The sequence below is a fragment of the Misgurnus anguillicaudatus genome, chromosome 13 (assembly GCF_027580225.2).
Source record: "Misgurnus anguillicaudatus chromosome 13, ASM2758022v2, whole genome shotgun sequence".
Classification (NCBI taxonomy): domain Eukaryota; kingdom Metazoa; phylum Chordata; class Actinopteri; order Cypriniformes; family Cobitidae; genus Misgurnus; species Misgurnus anguillicaudatus.
The window spans coordinates 10541499-10566434 of NC_073349.2; the positions used below are offsets into that span (position 1 = coordinate 10541499).

The following is a 24936-nucleotide window of genomic DNA, read 5'->3' on the forward strand; positions in this document are numbered from 1 at the left end:
TTCACTCCGCATGGGGTTTTAACGCCTTTTTTTCTGTAGGATATTTTTTAAGAAGAATTTAAAATATATATATACAATTTACAATGTTTTCAACTTAAAAATACATACATATATATATATATACATACAGAATATAAGTTTAGCTTGTTGTGGATATTTCCTAATTATAAGCCTTCTGTGAAATTATGACAAAATGAAAAATACAAAAGACGCATGTCTTAATTAACATAATTTAAATAAACGAATATTCGAATATTCGTTCTTTATGAGCTTAAATATTCGAATAGTAAATTACTGGAAAATGCCCATCCCTAGTGTCCACCCAAGCATTATTTCCTGCGGCCGTATGTGTATGTTTTCAGTTGTTTCCAATGGAAGCACCGAAAGTTAAAAAATGTTAATCTTGGGAAAGAACGCTCAGCTCGTCAATTTCACAGCCATCCAATCACAGTGGATGAGGGGCGGGACAAATACCACACCAACCAACCAGCGCATTCTACAGTGACTGATAAACAAAACCGAAGTATCATAGCAACCAAAGAAGCTCAACTGAAGAAACGCTAGCAAGTGCCCACAGTTGGCGTGCAACTGACGTATTCAGTCGCGTTTAAATGCTTTGATGTAATTTGGGGTCTTATGCTGCATTCACACCAGCCGCAGTAGAGGCATCAAGCGTGAGTGATTTCAATGTGAAGACGCGTTGACGGGCGTCTGGATGAGGTGTTTAGCGGGGCGTGGTAGACGCGATTCCGCCTCATTCGCGTGTCTAGTTCGCGTGAATGCCGCGAATTGCCGCGGCAAACGCGCAAGTTGAAAAATGTGAACTTTGGCGGAAAAACACGCTGCATTAACCAATAAGGAGCTTGCTCTAGTAATGACGTGATTACAAGAAGTGAGCGGAGTCGCAGAAGCCCCTCCAATGGCACGAATTTCCGCGTGAATGTCTCGATTACTAGAATTTCACGCGCGGCTTTCACACGCGAATGAAGCGAGTAAATGCAAACTGTTCAAGCGGCAAACTAGGCACGGTAAACGCGAATTTGACGCCTCAAACGCAGCTGGTGTGAACCCACGGTTAAGCCCTGGGTATTGTTTTTTATGCATGTGCACAGTCGGACACACAGCCTTGCAAAGCATAGTTCATTTGACTTACACAGTACAAACGTGCTGACGTTCGACGCATTTGCATTGCGACAAATTGCAAAAACTTGTGGCCCACATACTGCCTCCTCCTGTACACGAGGTTTCAAAAATCTGCCGTTGCGCGTACACTCTCCTGAAGACGAAAATTGCATCACGTGCACTGTGCGCGAACCATAGACTGTAAAAAAAGATGGACGCTTCATTTGACTCCCAAACGCTCGCGTGCCCAATTCAATCATGGCAAACATAACGGCACGCCCCATTTCTATAGCATCAAAATACTAGCTCAGTGTTCTTCGGCCCTGGTCCTGGAGGACCCCCTTCCAGAGAGTTTTAGATGTAGCCTTATTTAAAACACCTGAACCAACTCATCAGCCTCCTTCCAGAATGTCTCCCTAACAAGCTGATGAGTTAAAACAGGTGTGCTGATTAGGGAGACATCTGGGACATTCTGGAGGGGGTTCCTCCGGGACCGGGGTTGAAGAACACTGTAACTAGCTAAAATAAAACTTATCACAAAAATGAAAAATTGAACATATATCAACGTGATAACAACTACCTTAATGGACCAAAACCATCTTTCGGAAAATTTTATTGGAAGTGTAAATATTTTTTTTTTATTTAGAGCCGAGTCCCGTTCATTTTCATGGAGAGGGCGGGATTTATGACTTGTACTGCAGACAGTCACCAGGGGGTGATCAAAGGTGCTGACCCTCGTGTATGAAAAAAATTAACACTACTTCGGCCTAAAGGGGTTAGTAGTACCATCACAAGGTTTGTGTCAAGCCTTTAGTCAAGAAAGTTTAAAACAATTTATTTTCAGTTGTCTGACATGAAAAATAGGAATAACACTGTGCTTTGCCTATATCATTTACAAAGGACTTAATAATTCATAAATACATAAATTAATTTAAAAAAACTTTAAGTTACACAATCTAATAATATAATATGCAGATGTTGTCTAAATGATATTTGTTAAACAAGTGCCTACTTTTAAACAACTCTCTTATGTAAATTGAACCCCAGGATTATCAAGGCCCTGAATTAAAAAAAATATTTTGAGTTTAGATGCTTTCAGAAATGACTGAATCTGAATGAGAAAATACAACAAAACATTCCTGTTACATGGCTGCTATGAATACATACAACATGCTTATATCACGTCAAATTAATACTTGAAGAACGTTTCACACACATAAATCTGTTCATTAGTTAACAAATAAATGCATTTCTTTTTAAGTTACTTTCCTACCATTTACTTATTTTGAAAGAAAGTGGCTTTTCACAACTATTACTCAAATTAAAACATGTAAATACATGTGCAAACCACTTATTCAAGCTTTCTAGTAAAAATTCAAATTTGAAGAAAAAAGCTTTTTAAAAATAACATAACATTTGCAATATATTTAAACATGCAAACATGTTTTAACATCACCCCAAATACAGCAGTTCTCAGGTCAGAATCGAGATGCATCTGGAAGGAACAAGGTTTGTAATCCTCGCCTCACACTCAACAACTCTTCCTCTTGCTACAAAGAAAAGAAAGAATCGACTCAAAATGAGTCCTGTTCAATTTTGTCACACTTACCCAGCAAAGCAATAACCGAGACAATAAAATTACGGCTAATTAGACACAATATAGTCTGGCCGTAACTGTAAGAAACCCACTTCTACCCTAAATAACCTTGAATTTGGTTACATGCCGTTTTTAAAAAAAGAAAAAGAAAAAACAAGATGTACCATATTCCATCATGGAAGCAAAGTCAACAGGTGTTCAAGGTGTTTGCTTTCATTTATTTTATATGTTCTAAACGTATACACATTGTCTATTATTAGGCTATGGTTTGATGTCCATTAGACTTTCACTAACAGCCCAAATTTTGCCTGGTTTTAGACAAAATTGCTTGCCGGTTAGGGTGTTTTCAGACCTGTAGATCGATAGCTTTGTTCTGGTTAAATGCTTTATTTAAACAGGCAAACAGGGTATCTTATTGCTTTATTAAGCATGAACATACCTGATAGCTAACAGATGCACTCTGACCAATTAAATGAGAGTTTACTCGCATGTGACTTATATTAACAAAGGCTGGTCTGTTTGGAAATATTGCCTTGTGAATGCAAAACGAACCAAGAAGAAATTGCAACATTGTAGCCATTTAACCCCCAGTTTCGGAACAAAGTAATTGATCTACAGGTTGGAAACCACCCTTAAACTGTAAAATATCTGCCCTATCCTGTGTGTACATAAAGTGTCTTTTCTCACCATTTCTTTAAAGAAGCGCTCCTGAATTGACTTCAAGTTGTTCTTCATTAAAGACATCTGGAATGGAACCAAAATAAAGGTTTGTTTAAAAGTATTGTACATTTACATTCATGCATTTGGCAGACGATCCAAAGTGACTAACAGTACTTTACAAGGTATATGCACTTTATCACTATGTTTGTTATATGGGATTGAACCCACAACCTTTTGTGCTGCTAATGCTGTGCTCTACCACTGAGCTAGAGTGGGTTTAAACTGGGTTGCACTAAAACACATTATTTATGATACAATTCTGAACTTAGGTTGCTGAATTACACTCAATAAAAACCTCAATAAAATTACACTCAATAAAAACCTCACCTCAGAGACAAAGATTTGTTCCTCATGTTGACTATCACACGCATCCGTCTCAAATGTGCTTTTCAAATGCTCTAGTCTGAGAGAAAAACAAGAGTGTGCATGCCAATCACAGAGATTAGAATGAGACAAATATACAGGGTTTCCACACCTTAGTTAACTTCAAATTCAAGGACCTTTCAAGGACTTTCCAGGTCCAATACCCTCAAATTTAAGGGTAAATGTGGAGACACATTTTAAGTGAGAGGAAGGTTACATCGTGTTACCCTTAAAGATACATTCTTACAGTTCCCTTTTGAGGGAACTCGCGCTGCGGGTGACACTTTGGGGATGCCTCCAGAGGTAAGTGCGTCTGAATGTGCAGACCTGCCAACCTTGGAAAAATTTTTGAGTACAGTAGCATCGGCCGAAAGGACAGAACAGGGGTTTTTAACATATAATTTAACACATGCACGCGCAGACGCACGCACACACACACCTCTTGGTAACTTTCAAGGTAACATGCTGCACATTGCACTCACTTTTTTCCCATCCAGCCATAATCTGCTTTAAAAATAATTATAAATGTGAATAAAATCATGTTTAACCAAATTTGCCATACATGGTGATTAATAACATTATTAATGTTAAATACTTTATTCTCAAAAGTTTAGCATGTCTGCACAAACACTGTTAAAGTGATATTCCTGTTAAATAGTGGGTGATAGTTCACCCACAAATTACATTCTGTTATAATTTACTCATATTGTTCCAAACCGTCACGATTTCGTTCTTGAGTGAAACACAAACAATTGTTGTTTTTCCCTGACTAGCAAAAAATACAATGGAGAGCAGTGGGAACCAGACACTGTTTGGTTACCAACACTTTTAAAAATAACTTGTGTTCCACACAATAAAGAAACTCAAAGGTTTGGACGGTCTGTACTGTTATGTAAACTATGACTGAATTACATTTTTTAAGTTAACTACCCCTTTAAGACAGTATTTTAACACTGCTTTAAATTCAACCATAACTTTGACAGTAGTGCTGTTTACTGTATGTCTGTCTTTAATTTATTGTAGCTTTGTTTACAGTACAGTACGGCATAGGCACCTATCATGTGGGCGCTCGAGACATGAGATATTCTTCATGTATAAAACTTTATTTGATGTTGTTTGTATATGACGTTTTATTTTATTGACAATTATCAAGAGCGCGTTATTTATCCGCGCATTTAATCCACTTTACTCGGATGTCAGGTGGATTCCCTTCACTGAGAGGGAATATTATGTTTTTATTTGACTAAAACTAGATGCTCTCCCCCATGGTAAAATCATAGTACTTTTATCGTAAGCGCTCAATTATAAAATATGCTAATTTACAAATCAGAAGTAATGTTAGCGCATCTTGCGGTCAAGTGCACGTTATGAAACGGAGCCCGCGAGACCGTCGACTTCATAGGATTAAGCTAAATCATTATTTCAACTTTGCACATCCACCCTGACCAGTTTACCTTAGGGCAGGGGTTCCCAAACTTTTTTTCCTGCGCACCCCCTTCTATGTCCCAACCTGGTTGGCGTACCCCCAATCCCCACTAAAAAAAACAACCGGTAAATAAGCTTTGTTTTCTCGCCATAAAGACTCGTGTTTAATCATGCGCAAACTAGGGGCCGGTTGCACCAGCGTTAAGAAGTTGGGTGTAAGTCCTACGTCGGGCTTAGCTACGTTCAAGATTGTGAAAAATATTTACGCCTGTTGCACCATCTGAAACTACGACCAGACGCAGCTACGCTCAGCGTAGATGATGCGCGCCCCCGTGTATGCGTTTAACCACTGTGATATTTAGACGCCATTCGAGTTTACTATAGTAAAAAACTTACACTTACTGCCGTCAGCTAATAGATGACATATGAGAGCTTTCCTCATGTTTACCGGAGCGCTCTCCCTCAACATGCCTGCGTCACTTGCAGACCCATCAAACACTTTAACGAAAGCCTTTACTGTTCGCACAAAAGGTGTATAATTGTTTGCAGATTCATTATAACAGCTCAATTTTCAAACAAAATTAAATGAAAGCTTTTAATAAGTTCTCTGCAGTGTCTGTAAGTATTTTTGTATTTTATTATATAATTCATTGGCGGTCTCTCTACCATGCATGAAAACATTGCTCGCGTATCCTGTGCATTAGACGCGCCCATGTCTCGTCACATTGCATTATTTCTATTTTTGCCATAAAAAAGTCTCTCTCTCTTTTGGTCCCTCTCCTCCTTCGTGACTAACAACTTTATCATAAGACATCCCACACTTGACAGTTTTCCTGATTTTAGCCAGTTAAGCATATTTATAATATATATGGAATGAATGAAATGAGTTAGCACGCATATAGCGGCTGCAGTGCATAACAGAAGAGCAGTGTGTAGAAAAAAACAGCAGCTGGCTTCTACGTTTCTTTCAAAAACTAATAAAGTTTTTATTTAAAATAAAAGCGATTACAAAGGAAATGTTTACTGTTCATTTTTTTATTTATTTATTGTATGGAAAAATCCCACTTAAAGAAACAGACCGCCATTACATTTTTCCTCTCGCGCACCCCCTGGTGGCAGCTTGCGTACCCCTGGGGGTGCGCGTACCACACTTTGGGAATCCCTGCCTTAGGGGGTCAGACGTCTTGACTCTCCGTTGAAAAAGATTGCCAGAAACAGTGGGTGGAGGACAGAGATCACACAGGATTTTAAGGTTCCGTCGATAGCAGACTCTTGTTACTGATTGGCCATACGCCTTGTCAATCATCCCCACTTTCTATGTGGTGGATGAGCCCAGTGCTATGATTGGACATATTTTTATTTTTTCTGTTGCTTGTTTCGAGTACTTAGCGCGGCAGATGCGTCATCAGGTTTTTGCGTAGTTTAGAGTGACAAATCGTACCACCGTACATTGAGGTCAAAATGAGTACCTGCTACGCAAAATGCGTACGGGTTGGCAGGTCTGAATGTGTATATCCAATACAATCAATGGGTGAGGCTTAACGACAAAGACAGGGTGACGCAGGAGTCAGGAATTATATCGCTATCTGAAATATTGCCAAAGACGGCGTTACAGGGACGCAGGAAGTATGGCAAGGGAGACACAGCGTCTCATTCCCTTCTCAGTTACATACATAACCCGAGACGTTTTTATGTGTCAAACACAACTTTGCAAAAAAGCATTTTGGTATGAATCAACATTCGCATACAGAAGATATAAGCATTTAAAGCGAACAGTTTAGCACATCTGCTTAAAAGTCCAGAAATTTTATGATATTATCCTACACTACACTGGGAATAAAATGGATTTTCTTCAGAAAACTTTAGCATAAAATAGATTTAAGCACTTTCAATGATCTGTATCTATGTATGTATATTTTCAAAAACTTCCCAGTGGCCGGTTGCATAAACATAGCCAAGACGTAAAGACTGCGTCTTAAGAATGATTCTGACTAACTAGCAATTAGTTAGGGCTAATCGGTCTTATTATTTGTATTTAAATTAGACCAATCTATCTTTCTATGTAACATACTTCAAACAGTTATGATCAGTCTTGAAGAAAAAAATTCATGACTAACTTTAAAGACTAGTCTTAAAGTTTTATGCAACTGGCCACAGGGCCTTGAATTTTTACCCCCTGATTCACAAACCTTCAAGGATTTCAAAAACCTATGGGAACCCTGGATATAAGCCACATATTATATGTGAACCTGGACCAAAAAAAAGGTCATGATGGTCAATTTTTAATTATCTGAATAAAGCTTTCCATTACTGTATGGTTTGTTAGGATAGGACAATATTTCTGCCAAATTAAATCCTTAGCAACACATATTACTAATGATAAATACTTTTTTCTATATTTACAGAAGGAAATGTACAAAATATCTTTATGGAATATGATCTTTACATAATATCCTAATGATTTTTGTCATACAAAATTATTTTGACCAACAAAATGCATTGTAGGCTATTGCTACACTAGTTAAATCTGGCATTCATGTCACGTTTATGCAAAAGCTGTTATGTTCTCACCTATTGGCTCCTTTCTCTTGGTATGTGTGGAAAGCCAAGGCCTGTTTTTTCCAGTGCGTCTGTCAATAAAAAATAAATAAATGCAAGGCTAATTTTATATAAATAATGGCTATTTGAAATATCTGTTTCATGCTGGTCCATGTAGCAACTTCTTTTTAATTTACTGATAAATTTACTCATTACCATCAGTTCCTCCTCCATGTTCCTTAGAGCGTTGTCATCCTGCTCCAGGCTTTTTATTTCACCCAATAGGACTTGTTTAACTTTCTCTAGCTTCTGAGAACTACATACACAAAGAAAAATAACGACAAGATGAAGATCAGATCTGTTAAAGAGCAGAGACTGATAATCTCTCTGTGTATCTGACCTGTACTGCTGTACTTTGACTCGGACAGGAACATATGCTGCTGAAATGTCTTTATAGACTGCCTGGTGTACAGATCCATTTTCCTTGAGCGAATCTGACAAAAGACAAGGTAGTATATATATGCTAACATGATGCTAGGCTAACAAAGACTCACTGAATGAGACCCAAGATCATCACCAGCACAAACAAAGTGAATCTATACTGTAAATGGATGCCCGCTAACTGACTCCTGCCTTACAGCCGATTGTTATGAAAAAGTGAGATGAGAAGCACCTTGATCTTCCTCTTAAGCTCTGAGGTGAACTGATGGCAGATATAGCCCACCTCCTGAGCAGGCTGGTTCTGATGTGCGTCTTCCTCCACAACAGTCTGCCTGCATTTCGATTTCATACGGGACGGCACTGTCTCCATATCTTCAGCTGAAAGCAACACAAATATGAGTCACACAATTTGTACTTATTTAAGAGTAAGCTTACAATACACATGAACATTAAATCTGTGTTGTATGTAATATCAACAAAATTTAAGTGTGAATCTTTCTCATTACTGAATTTAGTTGTTTCTCTGGCTCTTTTATTCTGGTAACTTTTCTTTCTTCTGTTATCTGCTTCTTCTGTTATCTCCTCGTCTTCTTCCTCTGAGCTGCTCTGATTCTTTACAGGCTGTTTGACATTTGGACCTGAGGCAAAGCAAAAGTTATTCATCCAATCGGATTGTATTCTCACACTTTTACTATAATAATAACATACTTTTGTTCCGTTGTCCGTGTTTGTCATTAGCCTTGAACAGCTTTCTTGGCTTCATTTTCTGAGCTAGCTGGGTGGGAGATGGAGGCTTGTTCTCTTTGTCTTCCTCACTATCCTCTTCTCTTTCTGATAGACTAGCTGAGTGACACGAGCTGGGAGGATTATAGGTGATTGTTGGACCTAAAGAATTAACAGAGAAGAAAAGAATGTTTCTTCAAAAATATTAACTACTGAAATAAATTTAAAAAAAATTAAAATCTGCACCTGACTTAAACTCTGGTTTCTCATCCTTCGTATTTCCTCGACGGCTTGCTGGTGTTTTCTATAAAAAAAAAAAAAAGAAGCCGGTTACTGAAATTTAGTTCTATCAGATGGTTATTGGTAAGTTAAGAAACCACTTTACCTCCAGCTCAGTGCAGATTAAGGCCATATTGCTCACAGATACGTGAGAAGATTGACTCATTGTGACTGAAATTATGGACCTTCTGTCGTAAGATGCTGGACTGGTCTTATTCATGACGCCTCTCTGCTCCTCGTGAAGATCTGCTGATATGAGTGGGGAGGACAGAGTGTTTTTTTCCATGCCTGTCGGGGTGATGAAGGGCGGAGATGGACTAAGTAATGACTGGACCGGACTAAGCACATCCTGCTGAAGAGCAACAAAGGAGAGATCTTACATGTAAGTGTTATACTTGGTTCATATTTGGAACAGGAAGTAATTACAAGATGTACTGAGCAAATCAGGTATAACAAAAATAAGTTTTGTGCTTAAAGGGATACTCCAGCCAAATTTCAAAATTCCCCCAAGATTTAATCGGAGATACACATGTCCTTCATCTTTCTGACAAACACATTTGGAGTTACTTTAGTAAATGTCCTTGCTCTTCCGAGCTTTATAATGGTAGAAAACCGGGATCAGGAAATAACTTTTGACATTTAAACCCATAAAATGCATTCATCCTTCACAAAGGTAATTCACAAGGCTCAAATGGGTTAATAAAGGACTTCTACGGGCAATCAATGCAGTTTTGTAAGAAAAATAACCAGATTTCAAAACTTAAAGGGGTGGTTCAATGGTATTTCAAGCATTCTGACTTATTAACACAGTTATAGAGTTGTTTCCTCATGCTGAACGTAGGCAAAATGTCAAAAAAGCAGTTGGGTGTGTTACAGACTATTTCTGTACCGAATTCACTTCGTAGGGTTCGTACAAGTTTGGGAAAGTTTTTTTCGATTACAGGTCCAGCTGACATTTTAGGGGTTTCTATATGTATCACTTCTTTTTATGGGCACTCCCCCCGAAAAACCCCGCCCACCTGTCAATCAGCGGGAGACGCTAGAACTTGCAAACATCATATCACGCGACACAGCTTTGTTTAATTTCAAAACTCAACAATGTCACGAAAGAAGACGTGTGTTTTTGGATGTCAGGAGAAGAAAGCCAGCCTTATGGAAACAATGGATATAGTTTATTATCTGAGGGAGCAGCGGAGTTTTGCTTGTGTGTTTAATCCGCTGGATTTCATTGAAAAGTCCCAACCGGGTCATGAGTTGCATGCGGTAAGTAAGACATCTGTCTTATGTTGGAAATAGGCGCATGCATATTATATAAATGACACGAACATGTAGTGAATCATAAGTTTAACAGTGTTGTATAGTGTTGCATGACTCGTACTCGCTCCTGCTGCGGTAGTAACTCCTCCTTCTTCATTTTATCATATGAAAAACTCACGGGAGTCCAAGATGGCATCGTAACTGGAAGCTAGTTATTATAGTTTAAATAAGGCAATTTTTGGTATAAAATTGCATCAATTACGCGAAGACCTTTATTAACCCACTTGATTACTTCTGTGAAGGATGAACTTTTTTGGGTTTAAAGTCAGTAGTTTTTCCCTGATCCCTGTTTTCCACCGTTATAAGCTTGGAAGAGCAAGGACATTTACTAAAATAACTTCAAGACAATTAAAAAAATAGTGTATAGATAAAACACAAATGTATTAATAAAAAAATACATTTATGTTCGTCTGAAATATGTTGGACACATGTATCTCGAATTGCTTGAGGGTGAGTAAATTATTACTTAAAAAAGTATTGCTAAATTGCGCCCAATGCTGTCACTCCCGGTTGCTGAAAAACTGATCAATATCTTTGTGTTTTCACGCATTGATTATTGCAATGCTTTATTGGTGGGGGTCCCAAACGCTACCCTAAATAAACTACAGCTGGTCCAAAATTGACTGGAGCCAAGATGAGGGATCACATCACTCCTGTTTTGAAGTCTTTACATTGGCTCCCTGTCAGATTTCGGGTGGACTTTAAAGTTCTTATGCTTACATATAAAGCTTTAAATGATTTGGCTCCTCACTATCTCACTGAGCTTTTAGTTTCCTACACCCTTGTGCGTGCTTTGCGCTCCTCTGAAACTGGCCTTTTACAAATACCCGTTTAAAATCTATGGGTGATAGGGCATTTTCAGCTGTCGCTCCTAGGCATTGGAATTCCTTGCCTGCTCCAATTAGGCAAGCAGAATCCCTTAGTGTTTTTAAATCCTCCCTTAAAGCTTATTTCTTTAGGGTAGCTTTTACTTAAAATTGAACTCTCTTTTAACTCACCTACGTTCTTATCTTGTGTGGTTTTATATTTGACTTGTTTTATGTATTGCTTGTTTCTTTTCCCTTGTGCAGCGCTTTGAGATGCTACTTTAAAGGCGCTATAGAAAATAAAGTTTATTATTATTATTATAAATCATGGGATAATTTCGATATTTGGCTCTAGTTTCCCTTCAAGCCACACTAAGATAAAAACTTCCTATAATTATTCCTGTTTACCTGAGCATCAGGTGACTTCTGTCTAGCGCATTTGGTGGTTGTGGTGGAGAGAAAGGGAGGTTTCACAGCATGTTTAATCCCTGATGTCTTACATGATGGTGTCTTGATGTCTCTGACGGGCCTGAGCGGCTCTAGTTTAGGAGGCTCAGGTTCAATTGGAGAAATGGATAAAGAACGGAGAGGTGTAGTATGGGACCTTATCTTTGTTGATAGTTTTTCATTTGCTGTAGAAGAAAATGAAGAATTCAAAGGTTTGTATGTAAACGCATGATCTAGTAAGGCAAATATCTACTGTATAGCAGTTAAATCCTTACATCTCATCCTCTCAATGGAGGGAGGCGAAGCAATTGTGGAAGATAATTGTGCAGTCCAGGATTCTTTATGTCCTCTTGCTGACCCCTGCGCAGACGGGGTCTTCTTCACTGTCAGATCTTCTGGACTACAATCCTTTTTGCTTGTTTCATTTGCCTGATATGGCTGAATCTGTGCTGTGGTTTTATCAGACTTTTTATTTTGGCTTATCTCCCTTTGTGCTTTGTCAACAGAGCTTGTCTTCTTCTTTTTCTGTTCTTGTCCATTGGTTTCAGCTGGGACAGGATGCTTCCTTGGTCGTCCTACTGCCTTTTTCTGTTTATAGGGGAGCGATACAGAGCTCATCAGGACTTGTATACAGAATAAAAAAAATACAATAAAGGCAATACTGGGTGAAAAATAACATGCCTTAGGTGGTGGTGGTTTTTCACTCTCTGATTGGCTGGACTGGCTGTCCACAGACGGCACTTTGTAGGTTTTAGTCGAGGCTGCAGCTCTCTGAGGTCTTCCTGTGGGTTTGCTATTAGTGATTTTTGCTGGCAGTTTATTCTCTTTCCGTTCAGCTACTTTCTTCTGCCTCTTCTGTAATTCACCCAAAAAGTTAACAACACATATTAATATAAATGTATGGTAAGGGTGCGTAAGAAAATGCTCTAGTGGATATATACAAAATAATAAAACACAGCCTGTTTAAGACATCTTAAGATATTGTCTCACCAGCTTTGGGTTGATTTGCTCCTTCACTGGCTTTGGTGATGATAAAGGTGTATATGGAGATTTAACTATAAGAAAAAAATTATAAAAGAGCATCAACATACTTTTCTTTTTCACTTATCTATTAACAAAACGAACACAATTAATGAATTTATAAAGTTATTCATTAAATGCATGTTGCATCTTCACTAAAAAGATGCCATTCATCCTGCTTGTCTCTACAGATGGCCAGATCTTTACTAGAAAATGATTTTGCAGGAGAGAGATCTGCGTACATGCAGAGTTGGCTGATGGGAGCGTGGGTTTAACTGGCTGCCTGCTATAGTCTGCCACTTTAGGTTTGGGTTTCCTGTTGGCTGATTTGAGCCAGCTGATCTCGGTCATATTATCTGTGTCTGTATCGCTAAACAGATTTTTCTTCACGTTTTTAGTAGCAGCCTAGGACATAACAAACAAAAGAATACAATGCTGTGTTAATAGACAAATCTTAATTCGGCAACTGCATCCAAAGTAGCAGCTCACAAATAATTCAAGTAACATCAAACCTTTAAAGGCTGAGGTTTCAAAACAGACTTAGGGCAAGTCGAAGAATTACTCAGCACACTAGAAGTATAAAAAATAGAATATGGATTAATATACATTATATTATTTTTAATTGGCATGGATAACAAACAGGGTTGTGGAGGCATAAAACTCCACAGTTAGGTTGATTTTTAAACACTAGAGGGAGCTGTTTTAATACATAACCAATACCTGCTGTCTACTCTGGATGTCTCAGAGGATTTCGCTCTCTTTTTCTGAAGCAGAAATAATTTTTAATAATTATTTATATCTTTATGGTTTTCTTGAAAAGTCTTAAAATCTTACATAATCGCTGTCCTTACCACATTAATTTTTGGTGTGTCCTCTTCTTTAAATGCATAAACATCACTAAGAATATCAAAGACAAAATATATTTCAATGAAATCTTATTTTTTTATCATCTAGTATGAACTGAAATGAGTAAGATGTAGTACTCAAGGCTCTGGACTGGCCTCTTGGATTTTTCAAGTGTTTTGACCAAGCCTGATCCCCTTGCTGTGGTTTTCTCCTGTAACACAATGAAATCTTTTTTTTATATAGGACTAAATATTTTTTTTTTAAACCCTACTGTCTAGAATCTAGATGACTTACAGTTGAAGATGGACACCAGCTTCTATTGAAGGAATATCTAAAATAAAAAAAATGGATAGTAATATGAGATATCATGTCAGGACAGAGCTTAATGAATGGTCTGTTTGTCACCTGTTTGTAGGTGCGATGGTAAACTGTGCACCAGGCACAGGGGATGCTGCTTTGGCACTTTTCTTGTAATGACTGGATATCATCTTCACCATACTGTCTGTTGTGTGTGCCATCTTCAGAACATTACCACATTTTATTTATGGCTTATACAGAATGATGGAGAAATAACAGGAAACCATAGGGAGAGAGATGACACGGGACAGAAGTCTTACCTTTTGTTTGTTTGCATCTGAAGCATTGCCTGGATCTGTGCTGCTCTGCTGTGCAGGTCTGGGAGGTGAGGACCTTATAGACATCTTTATTTTCTCCTTCCCCTGACCCGGAGCAATGTGATCCAGTGACGAGCCTCTCCGCTCCTTGGCTTGCTGGGCTGCTTGGCCATCTGGTACCTGCTGCTCCCTCAGCACCTCCTCCAGTCTCTGAGTGAGTTGGGTGTGCAGCTGCTTCTGGGTCAGGGTTCTGAATACACGCTGGGGTGGAGACAGACGCTGAGGAAGGAGACGAGAAGCACCATCTGGAGATATTTACACAAAATGCAAGGTTACACAACACAACATTTGACTGATATACTTCTATACATTCAACTGATTCAAGTCCAAGAGTCTTTCTAATAGATTCATTTAGAATACTGGCTCATAAAAGTCTTTAGTTTGTGTATTGTACTGTGCATGAAGTGTGACACAACCCATCCCAAATGAATCTTTTTTTTGCTGTTAAGAAAATGCATGCAGTTCAACATAAAGTTATTTTAGTTAGATATGCCTAAAAATTTGGGCTGTTTGCATAAACAAATGCAACTTATGTGAAATATATCTTGAACAACAGTAATTAGATTACTTTAGCAGTTAATTGGACTGCAAATACAGTAACTGACCACAATTAAAAATACCAGGGTTTCATGAAATATATATATCCTTTACCAAGAATTGTCTTCTGCATTGTTACTCACCTGATACAAGGTTCTTATTGGTGTCTTTTTGTAAAGCTAACAGTGATCCACATGCAGAAGTTTTCCCCTTGCAGGAGTTTAAACTCCAGAGACTTGGTGAACTGTTCAGAAATAATAACAGATGCACATACATTAGCACACAGAAACTGATTTATACACTGTAGACTATGCATGAACTGAATGAACTAAATGCCAACAGAAATACAACTACTTACAAATAGTTTCCCTTCCTCACAGCAGGCTGGGTGTCTGGGACCAAGCCGTTATCTTTCACACAAAAAATAAAATAACTAATCATGAAAAACATGACATCATTCAATTGTATCACCAGTAGCAGAGAACTTTCAGCATGTTATATATTCAATATTACCGGTATTCTCCTCTTCGTGTTGTTGGTCAGCTTGGATAATCTCTATAACTTTGTCTAAAGTGATCTTCTGCAAAAAATATGTGTTGAAGAGAAAAAGAAGGAATTAAATAGAATACAGAAAACATTAAACAAGTAAAAAACAAATTAGACTGTAGTACCTTGTTGTATTTTTCCAGTTTAGTCTTGCCTCCATTGTTTTGCTGTTTGTCCACATTTTGAACAGCAGGGGTAGACTAATAAAACAAGAAACACAAGATTTACAAGGTTCACTGTGAAGCTAGATTAATAGTGCTTGAGGGCTCGAAATTGTGACTTTTTTGGTTGTGTATGTTACCAATATTTAATCTGTGTGAATTCAAAATAGGTGTGTGCGATATGACCAAAATCTTATATCACGATAGGATTCATTTTATATCATGACACGAGAGATTTTCTCTCAATGCGAGTGACATACAGGCAAGTAGGAGCAAAATTAGGTAACTTCCCCTCTAAAATCCTATGAATCGATTCAGCCCACCGGCCAGTGGCGGCGCTGTGGGCAACACTCTAGTGAGAGCGTTCAGCATTGTACAAGACGCGCTTTACCAAAACAGCCTGATTCCCATCTACATTTTTATTTTACTATTTAAAATGGCGTAATTCATTGTAGCGAGCGCTCAGCTTCAACAGTCATGGATGTTACTGACAGAGTAGTACTGATCGAGTTCGTCATGACTTAACGAAAGGTTAGCACTAGCAGTAGTGTTTCCCACACATACCCATTCTCTTGTTGTGAGTCTGTGCGTGAATATAATGTGACAGATCAAAGAGTAAAACACAACGCAATGACGTCATGAAGAGTTATGAAGAGAAACTAAAGGGTTAATAAGCACAAATCGAATCGCTTTCTATATGACGCACTCTATATAATATTAAGCCTTTATACAACATAAATGTACAACGTGCATCTATCTGCATAAAATGCAAGACTTCAACTAAGTTTTCAACTTATGTACAGAAAGTTTAACTACCTTTGTGGATGTGCATCATAAACAGTGCGCTTTTATACACGTCCAGTCAAAGCACAAGCTTCATTACATTAAGCAGCTTTAAGTCTTTTGCTATCATTTTAGCGATTAGCTGTGTCGTGTCATCCTCTTACCTCAGTCAAGATGTTATGTTAATGCTTGTATGGCTCTCTGGTATCTCTTGACATCAAACACGCATCTTCAGACGCAGTCTTTACTACCACATGCGCTTGTAACACTAACCAGACCTCCAAATGCCACCATATCCATAATAAATAAACCCACATGATCATCGTTTTCGTGATCGATCATTAAAGCCACGTTCGAGCCCATCCCTAGTCTACTTTACTGTATAGTTAAAAATGGACACTGGCAAATTACTAACAAAAGCATCTGAAGTATTAGAGGTACCTGTGCTTGAATTGCTGTGGCCTTTTTTTGGTTGGTCTCACATTGAACGCTGAATGAGGATGCACTGGAAGATGTCTTAGACATCATGAGATCTCTAAGCTGAAACTCTCTCTTCCGCTCTGAGGAACTCATCATCTGAAGAGCTGGTTTTACCTTTGTCAATGACACTGAGATAAGACAAAAAACTTTGTCAAAACTTTTTAAAAAACAAAACATGAGTAAATCTTTGTGTACTGTATGACAGGCTTTCCAATTCAACAGAAATCTCCTGAGCTTTACCCACCTGCAGGCAGCACACAGCTGGAAGAACAGCTGCCCTGTTTACGGCCCACACTGCCAGAGACATACATGCAAGACTCAGATACCTTCATCTTTACTGGAGTTACCATCTGAGAAAATAAAGACATTTGCTCTCTTAGCATAGGAGACTTCTGAACACTTCACCTGTGGTGCCCTATAACCTGTACACACATTGATCTAATAGCAATGGTGATTTATATGACTTATGCGATATATGGATGTAATGAATATCTGGTCTTGCCTTGTTTTTATCTGGTGTTTGATGTGTGAGAGACTGGACAGGACAGCCATGCCTAACTGAGTTGGACACCCTTTTATCTTTGCGCTGAGAGGGGGACACTTGACTTTCAAGAACAAGAACCTATTTGATTAACATAGATTATATATATAACATGTTTCATAAAAGTAATGTGGAAAATTGCAATTTACTTTAACGTACAATAAGCTTGACTTACCTGTGAACATTCCTGTGAGGTTAAGTTGACGTGAACTGGTATTTCTACAACAGAGGGAGCCTTCCTATAAGGCCTCTGCTATAAAGGAAATAGAAACATGTCTGCTGACAATATAGATACTTCTGTCCCCTAAGCACTTTGAATTAGCTGTAATGATGATTACCTTTCCAATTTAACCTCTAATCATAGTTTTAATAAGCAAATGATGAGATACTAATAACCATATAAAACATGCATTTCATCAGCATCACATGTTAAACCATTAATGTAAATGATGAGATCCTTATAACCACATTAAAAAATGCTTTTAATCAGCATGTCATGTCAAACCATTAATGTAAATAATGAGATTCTAATTACCACATAAAAACATGCTTTTAATCAGCATGTAAAACCATTAATGTGTGAAAAGATCACTCTGGTGCAAAGCTAAAAAACATTTTTTGTTGGCTGAATTGAAGACGATCATGTTTATATAGCTGGCAGTATAACTCAAGTCCCTTCGTGATTGCAAATATGGGTCATTTAATTCTTTCAGGGGCGCTGAAACAATTAGCTGGACAAAACCAAACATATTCAATCATGCTTTTGTACTGAATGAAAAGAACATCAATATGCTATTGACAACCTACACCTTCACTAAAATTACTGTGTGCATTTCTCTCTCTAATTGTGATATGAAGTGCCAACTTTACAGGTTTGACACCTTAGAGATTAGCAAATACTTTACTATTGACCCAGTCTCTAGATTTTTGGGCAAATTTTTTTTGTCAACAGTAAAATGTTTTGTAAAAATATCTAAGCAAACAAAAGGCTCGTCTGGTATTTAATCCCAATGTCACATACAAACATATATCTGCACAGGATAGACATTTCTCAATTCCAAAACAACAATACCTGAGCTGAAGAAAATTAACTCGAAGTCTGGGAATGTTACTTGTCTACATAAACATGAGCAGTTCACATAAGCAGTTCACATATGCATTGTGAACCGGACTTGGCAATTATGTGTTCGAAACTACTAAATTAGTATATTTTATGAATACCTTATCGAAAATAACAAATGTTTTGGTTTCCTAAAGACGAGGAGAGACGGCAATTATGGATCACCACTATGTGAAGGCAGATTTGGCAGTCGATCTGTAGTTAAGATTGTATATTTTACATAGTACACATTTTACACAGTAACGTTAGCTCAGTGTAGTTTTTGATACGCTTTAGCTATGATTCAAACTAAGGTAATCTACTTTTTGTTTATTTTGCTTGTTATCAGAAATAAACTACTCTAAATGACTATGTTGTTATTGCTTCTTTGCGGAGTTTACTGGAAGTTACGTTTGTTCCACGAAAGCGTTTGTTTATGTTGTTACTGCTGAAACCACAGAGCCAATGCTACACTTCTGGGGGCCCTAAGCAACTTTGTGAGGGGGCCCTGTCAGCGCATTCAAGAAACCCATTTGTATCGCTAAAAACACTAGGGATGCACCGAACCATAGATATGTATAATAAAGGCTAGATGCCTCAACCGCGCTGCTGGCCAATTGAGTGGAACGTCCGCATTTGGCAGCCATCTTACCACAGGGCGATCGCTCACTCGTAGCATTGTGTTTTAATGGTACTTTTATTTTTAAATGACCATAACTTGCTTAATTTCAAACGGTTTGGTTTGTTATAAACGTCAAATATGTACCTATGACACTGCATACTTATAATAAAAAAAAGTATTTTCATGAAACATGTTAAAGCATCCAGGATTATAGCCAGGTTAATAACATTTGTAAGAAACCAAACCATTTAAAAATCGGTAGAAAATTGAGCAAGTTATTGTCATTTAAAAGTACATGTACCATTAAAACACAATGCAACGAGGGAGCGAGCGCCCTGTGGTAAGATGGCCGCCATAAGTGGTAAGACTCCGCCGTAACACATCTAGACTTTATTCTACATATCTAAGTACCGAACAATAATGTCACTCGCCAACTGGTCTATGCAGCGCCGCATGAAGTTAAGAACAAGGGGGCCCCCTTCTGGTCAGGGCCTTTCACAGCTTGCCTACCCTGGGTATAGGGAGGAATCGCTCTGTGAAACCATCTATACTAAATGAGGGAATTACATTCAAGTCGTTTTAAAGCATATCGAAATTACTGTCACAGGAAAAACTTTTATATATGCTATTATGATGCTCAAAGGTGAGTTTTAAGTGATAAAATTATCAGCTTCAGGGACACTTTAACAGCTGCAAAATATTCGTATCACTCACTTTGTTTTTAGCCTGACCATAAACTTTCTCAGTGGCTTGCAGGATGTCTAGGGAGGAGCTGAATTTAATGGTGACTCTGGAGCCCTCCAAGCGGCCAATGCTAACTGGATCAATCAAAACCAGATCAAGAACTTTTCTTACATTCTTCTCTGTGGAACCAAATATGGAAAAGACACAATAACTGATGGGTTAGTGTTCAGCTTAGAACCAACAATGAATTATCAAAACATTTTTGGAGAGATCAGGGGGGTATTCCAGAAAGCTGGTTATGCGACATACCCGGGTATGTTTAAAATGGAAAACTTTACGTATTCCCCGTGTGTGTACATTAACTCTCAGGTCACCAGTAGGAGGTTAATTGAACTAACTCTTATCAGGTGCCCCCAGATCCGAAGTGTAAGCAGGTTTTAGGTTAATTTACCAAACATTCAGGGTTTCGCTGATGGTAAGTTAACCCTACTTTCTAGAATACGCCCCTGATCAGTCACAGCAGATCTGATAGAGAAGACCTGATGGGATTACCTTCCACTGTGTAACTGCGAACTTCATTTTCAGCTATACACAGAGTGTCCCACTGACCATCCTTATAGGAAAGAGCAAACTGTTGCATTTAACACCATACTTTTGTACTGTTACATTTAAATATGATCAGCATCACACAATAACAAAGTTAACAAATATTTTGTTTCAGATTGTAAATAGATTGACTAAAAAATGGGTTTTAATGATCCTGAGAAATCAAGCCAAGTTATTAATTATGGTCTATAGCAAATGAAAGTTTTGTCAGCAAGATAAAATAAGTACAGTGCCAATACCTGGGCATCCATGTCAGACATAGAGAAGTAAAAAGAGATGCTTTGACTACCAAGGTTAAAGTCAATCCAGAATGCTTCAAGGTTTTCATCCACTGGCATGAGCAGCTGTAAATGTGATACCATTTAATCATTTTATATTAAGCATTGGGGTGTGACGAGACACTTACTCCACGAGATGAGATACAAGATTGGGTTCACAAGAACGAGATTTTTATACTTTTTAAGAAATTTTCAATGATAAAATATATGAATGGAAAACAGCCTTTTATTTAACTGAAATCGCATAATTTTTAAATGTTTAACTAATCCAGGACTGCCATTAACAATTATTTTGGTAATTCATAATAAAGTAATTTGATATATTTGGTATTGAAAAAATAGACATATTTAATTATGATTAGGCAATAATATTTGGTTCAAATAAAGTATCAAAACCAAGTAAGCACATTAAAAATATTTTAAAAAATAAAAAAAACAATATGTATTATAACAAATGCCTGCAGAGGGCACCTAATGGCCTGATGATTGTTATTTTACTTTCATTTTAGATTGAGAACACGCTTACTTTTGGGCAAGCAACAATTAAATCCTTTTAATCTTTACTATCTTTGTCGACTACTTTAATATATGAAATGGTACAGCCACTTTAATTCTTTAGCAAGAACATACAGCGTTTTCATATTGTGAGACCTCGTCACACCCCTATTAAGAATTTATCTTTATGCAAGCAAGGTAAATATGCCCATACTTGTTATCATTTTTATGTTAAACGAACCTCATGTTTGTCCAAAAATGCCTCAAGACAAGGGTAGGAGTACACACTGGGGGAAGACAAACCAGAATGTAAAAGTGTATAAAGTTAGTGCAAAAACATTCAAAAGACTTTAAGTACCTTTTCCTATCTCCTTGCATCCCATTCACCATATTGAGAAACCTTCTGCAGTCCTGTTTCAAAAAGAGATCAAAACCAATACAAAAGTTATACTCCAAAATAACCTATTTAAGTAAAGGTTTGTCTAACAATTAGTTATTTTATGTAAGAGCAATATTCACAGTCTCAAATTCAGATTCCTTGATCTTCTTGAATGCAGATGACACAAACGTCATGGTAAACCAGTGTTCAGCCAGTTCATTCCTTTGAGCTGGAGAAGTCATTCTGCAGAGAACCTCCATTAAAGAAACCTGTAGGTCAAAATCTGAACAGCAGAAATAAAACTACAGTCAAACAATAATGCTCATAAGACTTACAGTTCACATGAATTGTGTTGATATAATTATGATTAAGCTTTCTAAAGCAAATATGTAAATTTATTATATTGTATTTGGATTTTGCACTAACCTCCACCTTTAAGGATTCGACTGGCCACATCACTCCTGTTTAAATAAATACAGATTATATATATATATATATATATATATATATATATATATATATATATATATATATATATATGCCTCTGGTCACACCAACTTCAGGAAAAAATTGTGTTGTCACTTAAAATATTATATATATATTAAAAGGATTTTAATATATTAATAGAATTTGTTATCTTTCTGAACAACATTATCAACCAAAAAAATATTCTTGTGCATCACTACATAATACATCATTGTCAGAGTGTACTTACATCACATTTGTGGCCTCCTGAGATGACAATATCTTCTTCTTTTTTAGCTCCGTAGGAATCTTTGCTAGAATTAGATTAAGTTTCCTTGCTGCCTGTCATTGCAAGTAAATTGAAAAATATAAATATATTCCCCCCAGTAATTTAATCTCTATTTGTAGAAAAATATGCTCAAAGATGTTTTTAACACAACTGACATGTCATACACAGCTGAAAATGCGAGATGAGCTTAAAATAAAGTCAAAATAATTACTTTCACATAGCAGTTGTGACTGAATAAATGGTTTGTCTCACCTCTTTCTGGATCATGACATTTATTTTGTCATCAGAGGCCAGTTTGCAAATGTGATTGAGCAGAGATTCGGTAACTTCAAATTTACCTGAGGGATATTATGGACCAAAGTCTCGTTTATATTTATCATGGTTAATGTACTTTAAAAATCTGAAACAAACCCACTTACCCTCTTTACAACTTTCATGAACAGCCTGCAAAAAAAAAACAAAAAATGAATACAAGATCAGATTTACTGTCTCCAGAAATCCTGTGTTTTATATTCTATCTTTATAACATGATTTTAGAGCACTATACAGAGTATATGTCTATATAAAAAGTGCATTTGTGTTATTTTTGAACATTTTTGCTTTGGTACTTTTATCAGGGTTCCCACACCTTAGTTAACTTCAAATTCAAGGACCTTTCAAACACTTTCCAGGTCCAATACCCTCAAATTCAAGGACTAAATGTGGGGACATTTCAAGTGAGAGCAAGGTACCATCGTGTTACTTTTTAAGATACATTGTTACAGTTCCCTTTCGAGGGAACTCGTGCTGCGTCACTGCGGAGACACTTTAGGGACGCCTCCAGGGGTAAGTTGCGTCACAATGTGTATATCAACTTCAACCAAAGGTGAGGCTTAACAACAAAGACAGGGTGACGCGGAAGCCAGGAAGTATATCGCTATCTGAAATATTTCTAAAGACGGCGTTACAGGGACGTAGAAATTATGGCAAGGGAGACGCAGCATCTCCTTCCCTTCTCAGGGAACAACAGTAACATACGCAACCCGAGATGTTTTCATGTGTCAAACACAACTATGCAAAAAAAGCGTTTTGATATGATTCAACATTCGCATACAGAAGATATAAGCATTTAAAGCAAACAGTTTAGAACATGTGCTTAAAAAGTCTAGAATTTTTATGATATTATCCTACACTACACAGGGGATAACATGGATTTTTTCCCAAAAAACCTTCTTGCATAAAATAGATTCAAGCACTTTCAATGCCCTGTATCTATGTATGTATATTTTTAAAAACTTCCCAGGGCCTTGAATCCCCCCCCCCCCAGATTCACAAACTTTCAAGGACCCGTGGGAACCCTGTATTATGTTTCATAAGCTTACAACCACTGCAAAAGTAAATTACAATGACAAAATTTCATTTTCCCCACATTATGTTTAGTTACTAACCATCAGTGCATCAAAAAAGTCCTCTGTGAGCTTTATCAATGTCTCATTTCTCGAAGATCCCGCCTCCACCCACAGCCTTTTTGCTCTCTCAAACCACTGCACCATGTAAACATACATTAAGTCAGTATTGCATGCATAAACAAAAGAAAAAAAGGAACTGTAAAAACAACAATGTACTCATCTTTTTAACAAGCCCTTGAGTTATCATCATAGACATCCCCCCGCCCCCAGGAAAGACCAGCATCTCGTTACACTTATGTAGAATGGTAAGCACCAAACAAGCATTGGTCACATTTCCAATGTCCAGCTCCTGCAAGAATACAAAACAATACGTATAAATAATAACTTCAAAGTCTTGCATTAATCCTATGTTATACATTATACAACTAACCCTGAGAAAGAGCTTGTCCAGTTTAGTGACAAACTGCCTGGAACATTGAAAACTGCTGCCCTCCTTGACGTCATTTTGGAGGAAACTTTCCAGAGGCTGAAAGTTCTTGTGCTTGAGAGCCTCATCCACCAATTTCTCCACCTAAATATTATAAAAGGAGATATCGTGATATTGCACAGAAATAAAGCTTCTTATTTAATAACAGGAGACTTTTAAAAATATATATATATCGCAGATTTTACTCTTACCTGGCGGTCTGGTGCCATGATGCACAGAAATTATCTGTTTAAAATGTTAAAGACATTAAAAATGAACTGCTAGATCAAACGTAGAAACTTGCAAGAAAACAATAACGTTAATCCTCTAACGTTATAGAATAACGTTACACTGCTGTCGGACGTCTCTTAATGTCGGTTATGTAACGTTATCAGATTAAATCGTTGTCTCATTACAACAAATTTTACATTACGTTTTGCTTATTTACTGTATATGTGGATAGATTTATATGGTTATTTACTATGATAGTGAATATGTTTAAAATATCTGATTATGTATGATGATAGTGTGAAGCTAGTTAGCCCTATCAGTTGCGTTTACGTTAGATCTTACCTCAGATTATGATTGACGTTTCAACGGGCTTCAAAATAAACGGTTACATCATTTTTTAATAAACACGAAAAAATCGTAAGGTTAATGTTTTATAGTTGAGATAAAAGTAGATGAATTATGTTAATAATTTGTTTAAAAAGGCGCTTTTAAAAGACCGCTATGACAGTTGTGTCTGCCTGTCGATTTGTCAACGCGGGAAAAATGAAATGATACGCGCGAGCTGCTG

General features: G+C 37.4%; 1 protein-coding gene across 1 annotated transcript; it reads right to left on the bottom strand.

Moving 5' to 3' along the window:
• Positions 1 to 1942: 1942 nt before the first annotated feature.
• Positions 1943 to 24851, bottom strand: sycp2 (synaptonemal complex protein 2). Its single transcript, XM_073874998.1, is given in 47 exon segments — positions 1943 to 2672; positions 3407 to 3463; positions 3767 to 3842; positions 7799 to 7857; positions 7982 to 8081; positions 8166 to 8196; positions 8199 to 8259; positions 8439 to 8584; positions 8713 to 8844; positions 8915 to 9091; positions 9176 to 9233; positions 9315 to 9560; positions 11740 to 11963; positions 12054 to 12366; positions 12460 to 12633; positions 12769 to 12833; positions 13041 to 13203; positions 13311 to 13368; positions 13519 to 13562; positions 13650 to 13695; positions 13782 to 13855; positions 13939 to 13975; positions 14050 to 14162; positions 14262 to 14563; positions 14999 to 15099; positions 15214 to 15265; positions 15369 to 15435; positions 15527 to 15601; positions 16787 to 16953; positions 17070 to 17175; positions 17328 to 17447; positions 17542 to 17616; positions 19802 to 19950; positions 20324 to 20384; positions 20617 to 20721; positions 21392 to 21437; positions 21509 to 21561; positions 21670 to 21812; positions 21956 to 21990; positions 22245 to 22336; positions 22536 to 22621; positions 22703 to 22727; positions 23711 to 23815; positions 23892 to 24020; positions 24102 to 24242; positions 24350 to 24383; positions 24711 to 24851. Coding segments are annotated over 46 exon segments (4779 nt in total). The 5' UTR covers positions 24368 to 24383; positions 24711 to 24851; the 3' UTR covers positions 1943 to 2600.
• Between the last annotated feature and the right edge of the window lie 85 nt (positions 24852 to 24936).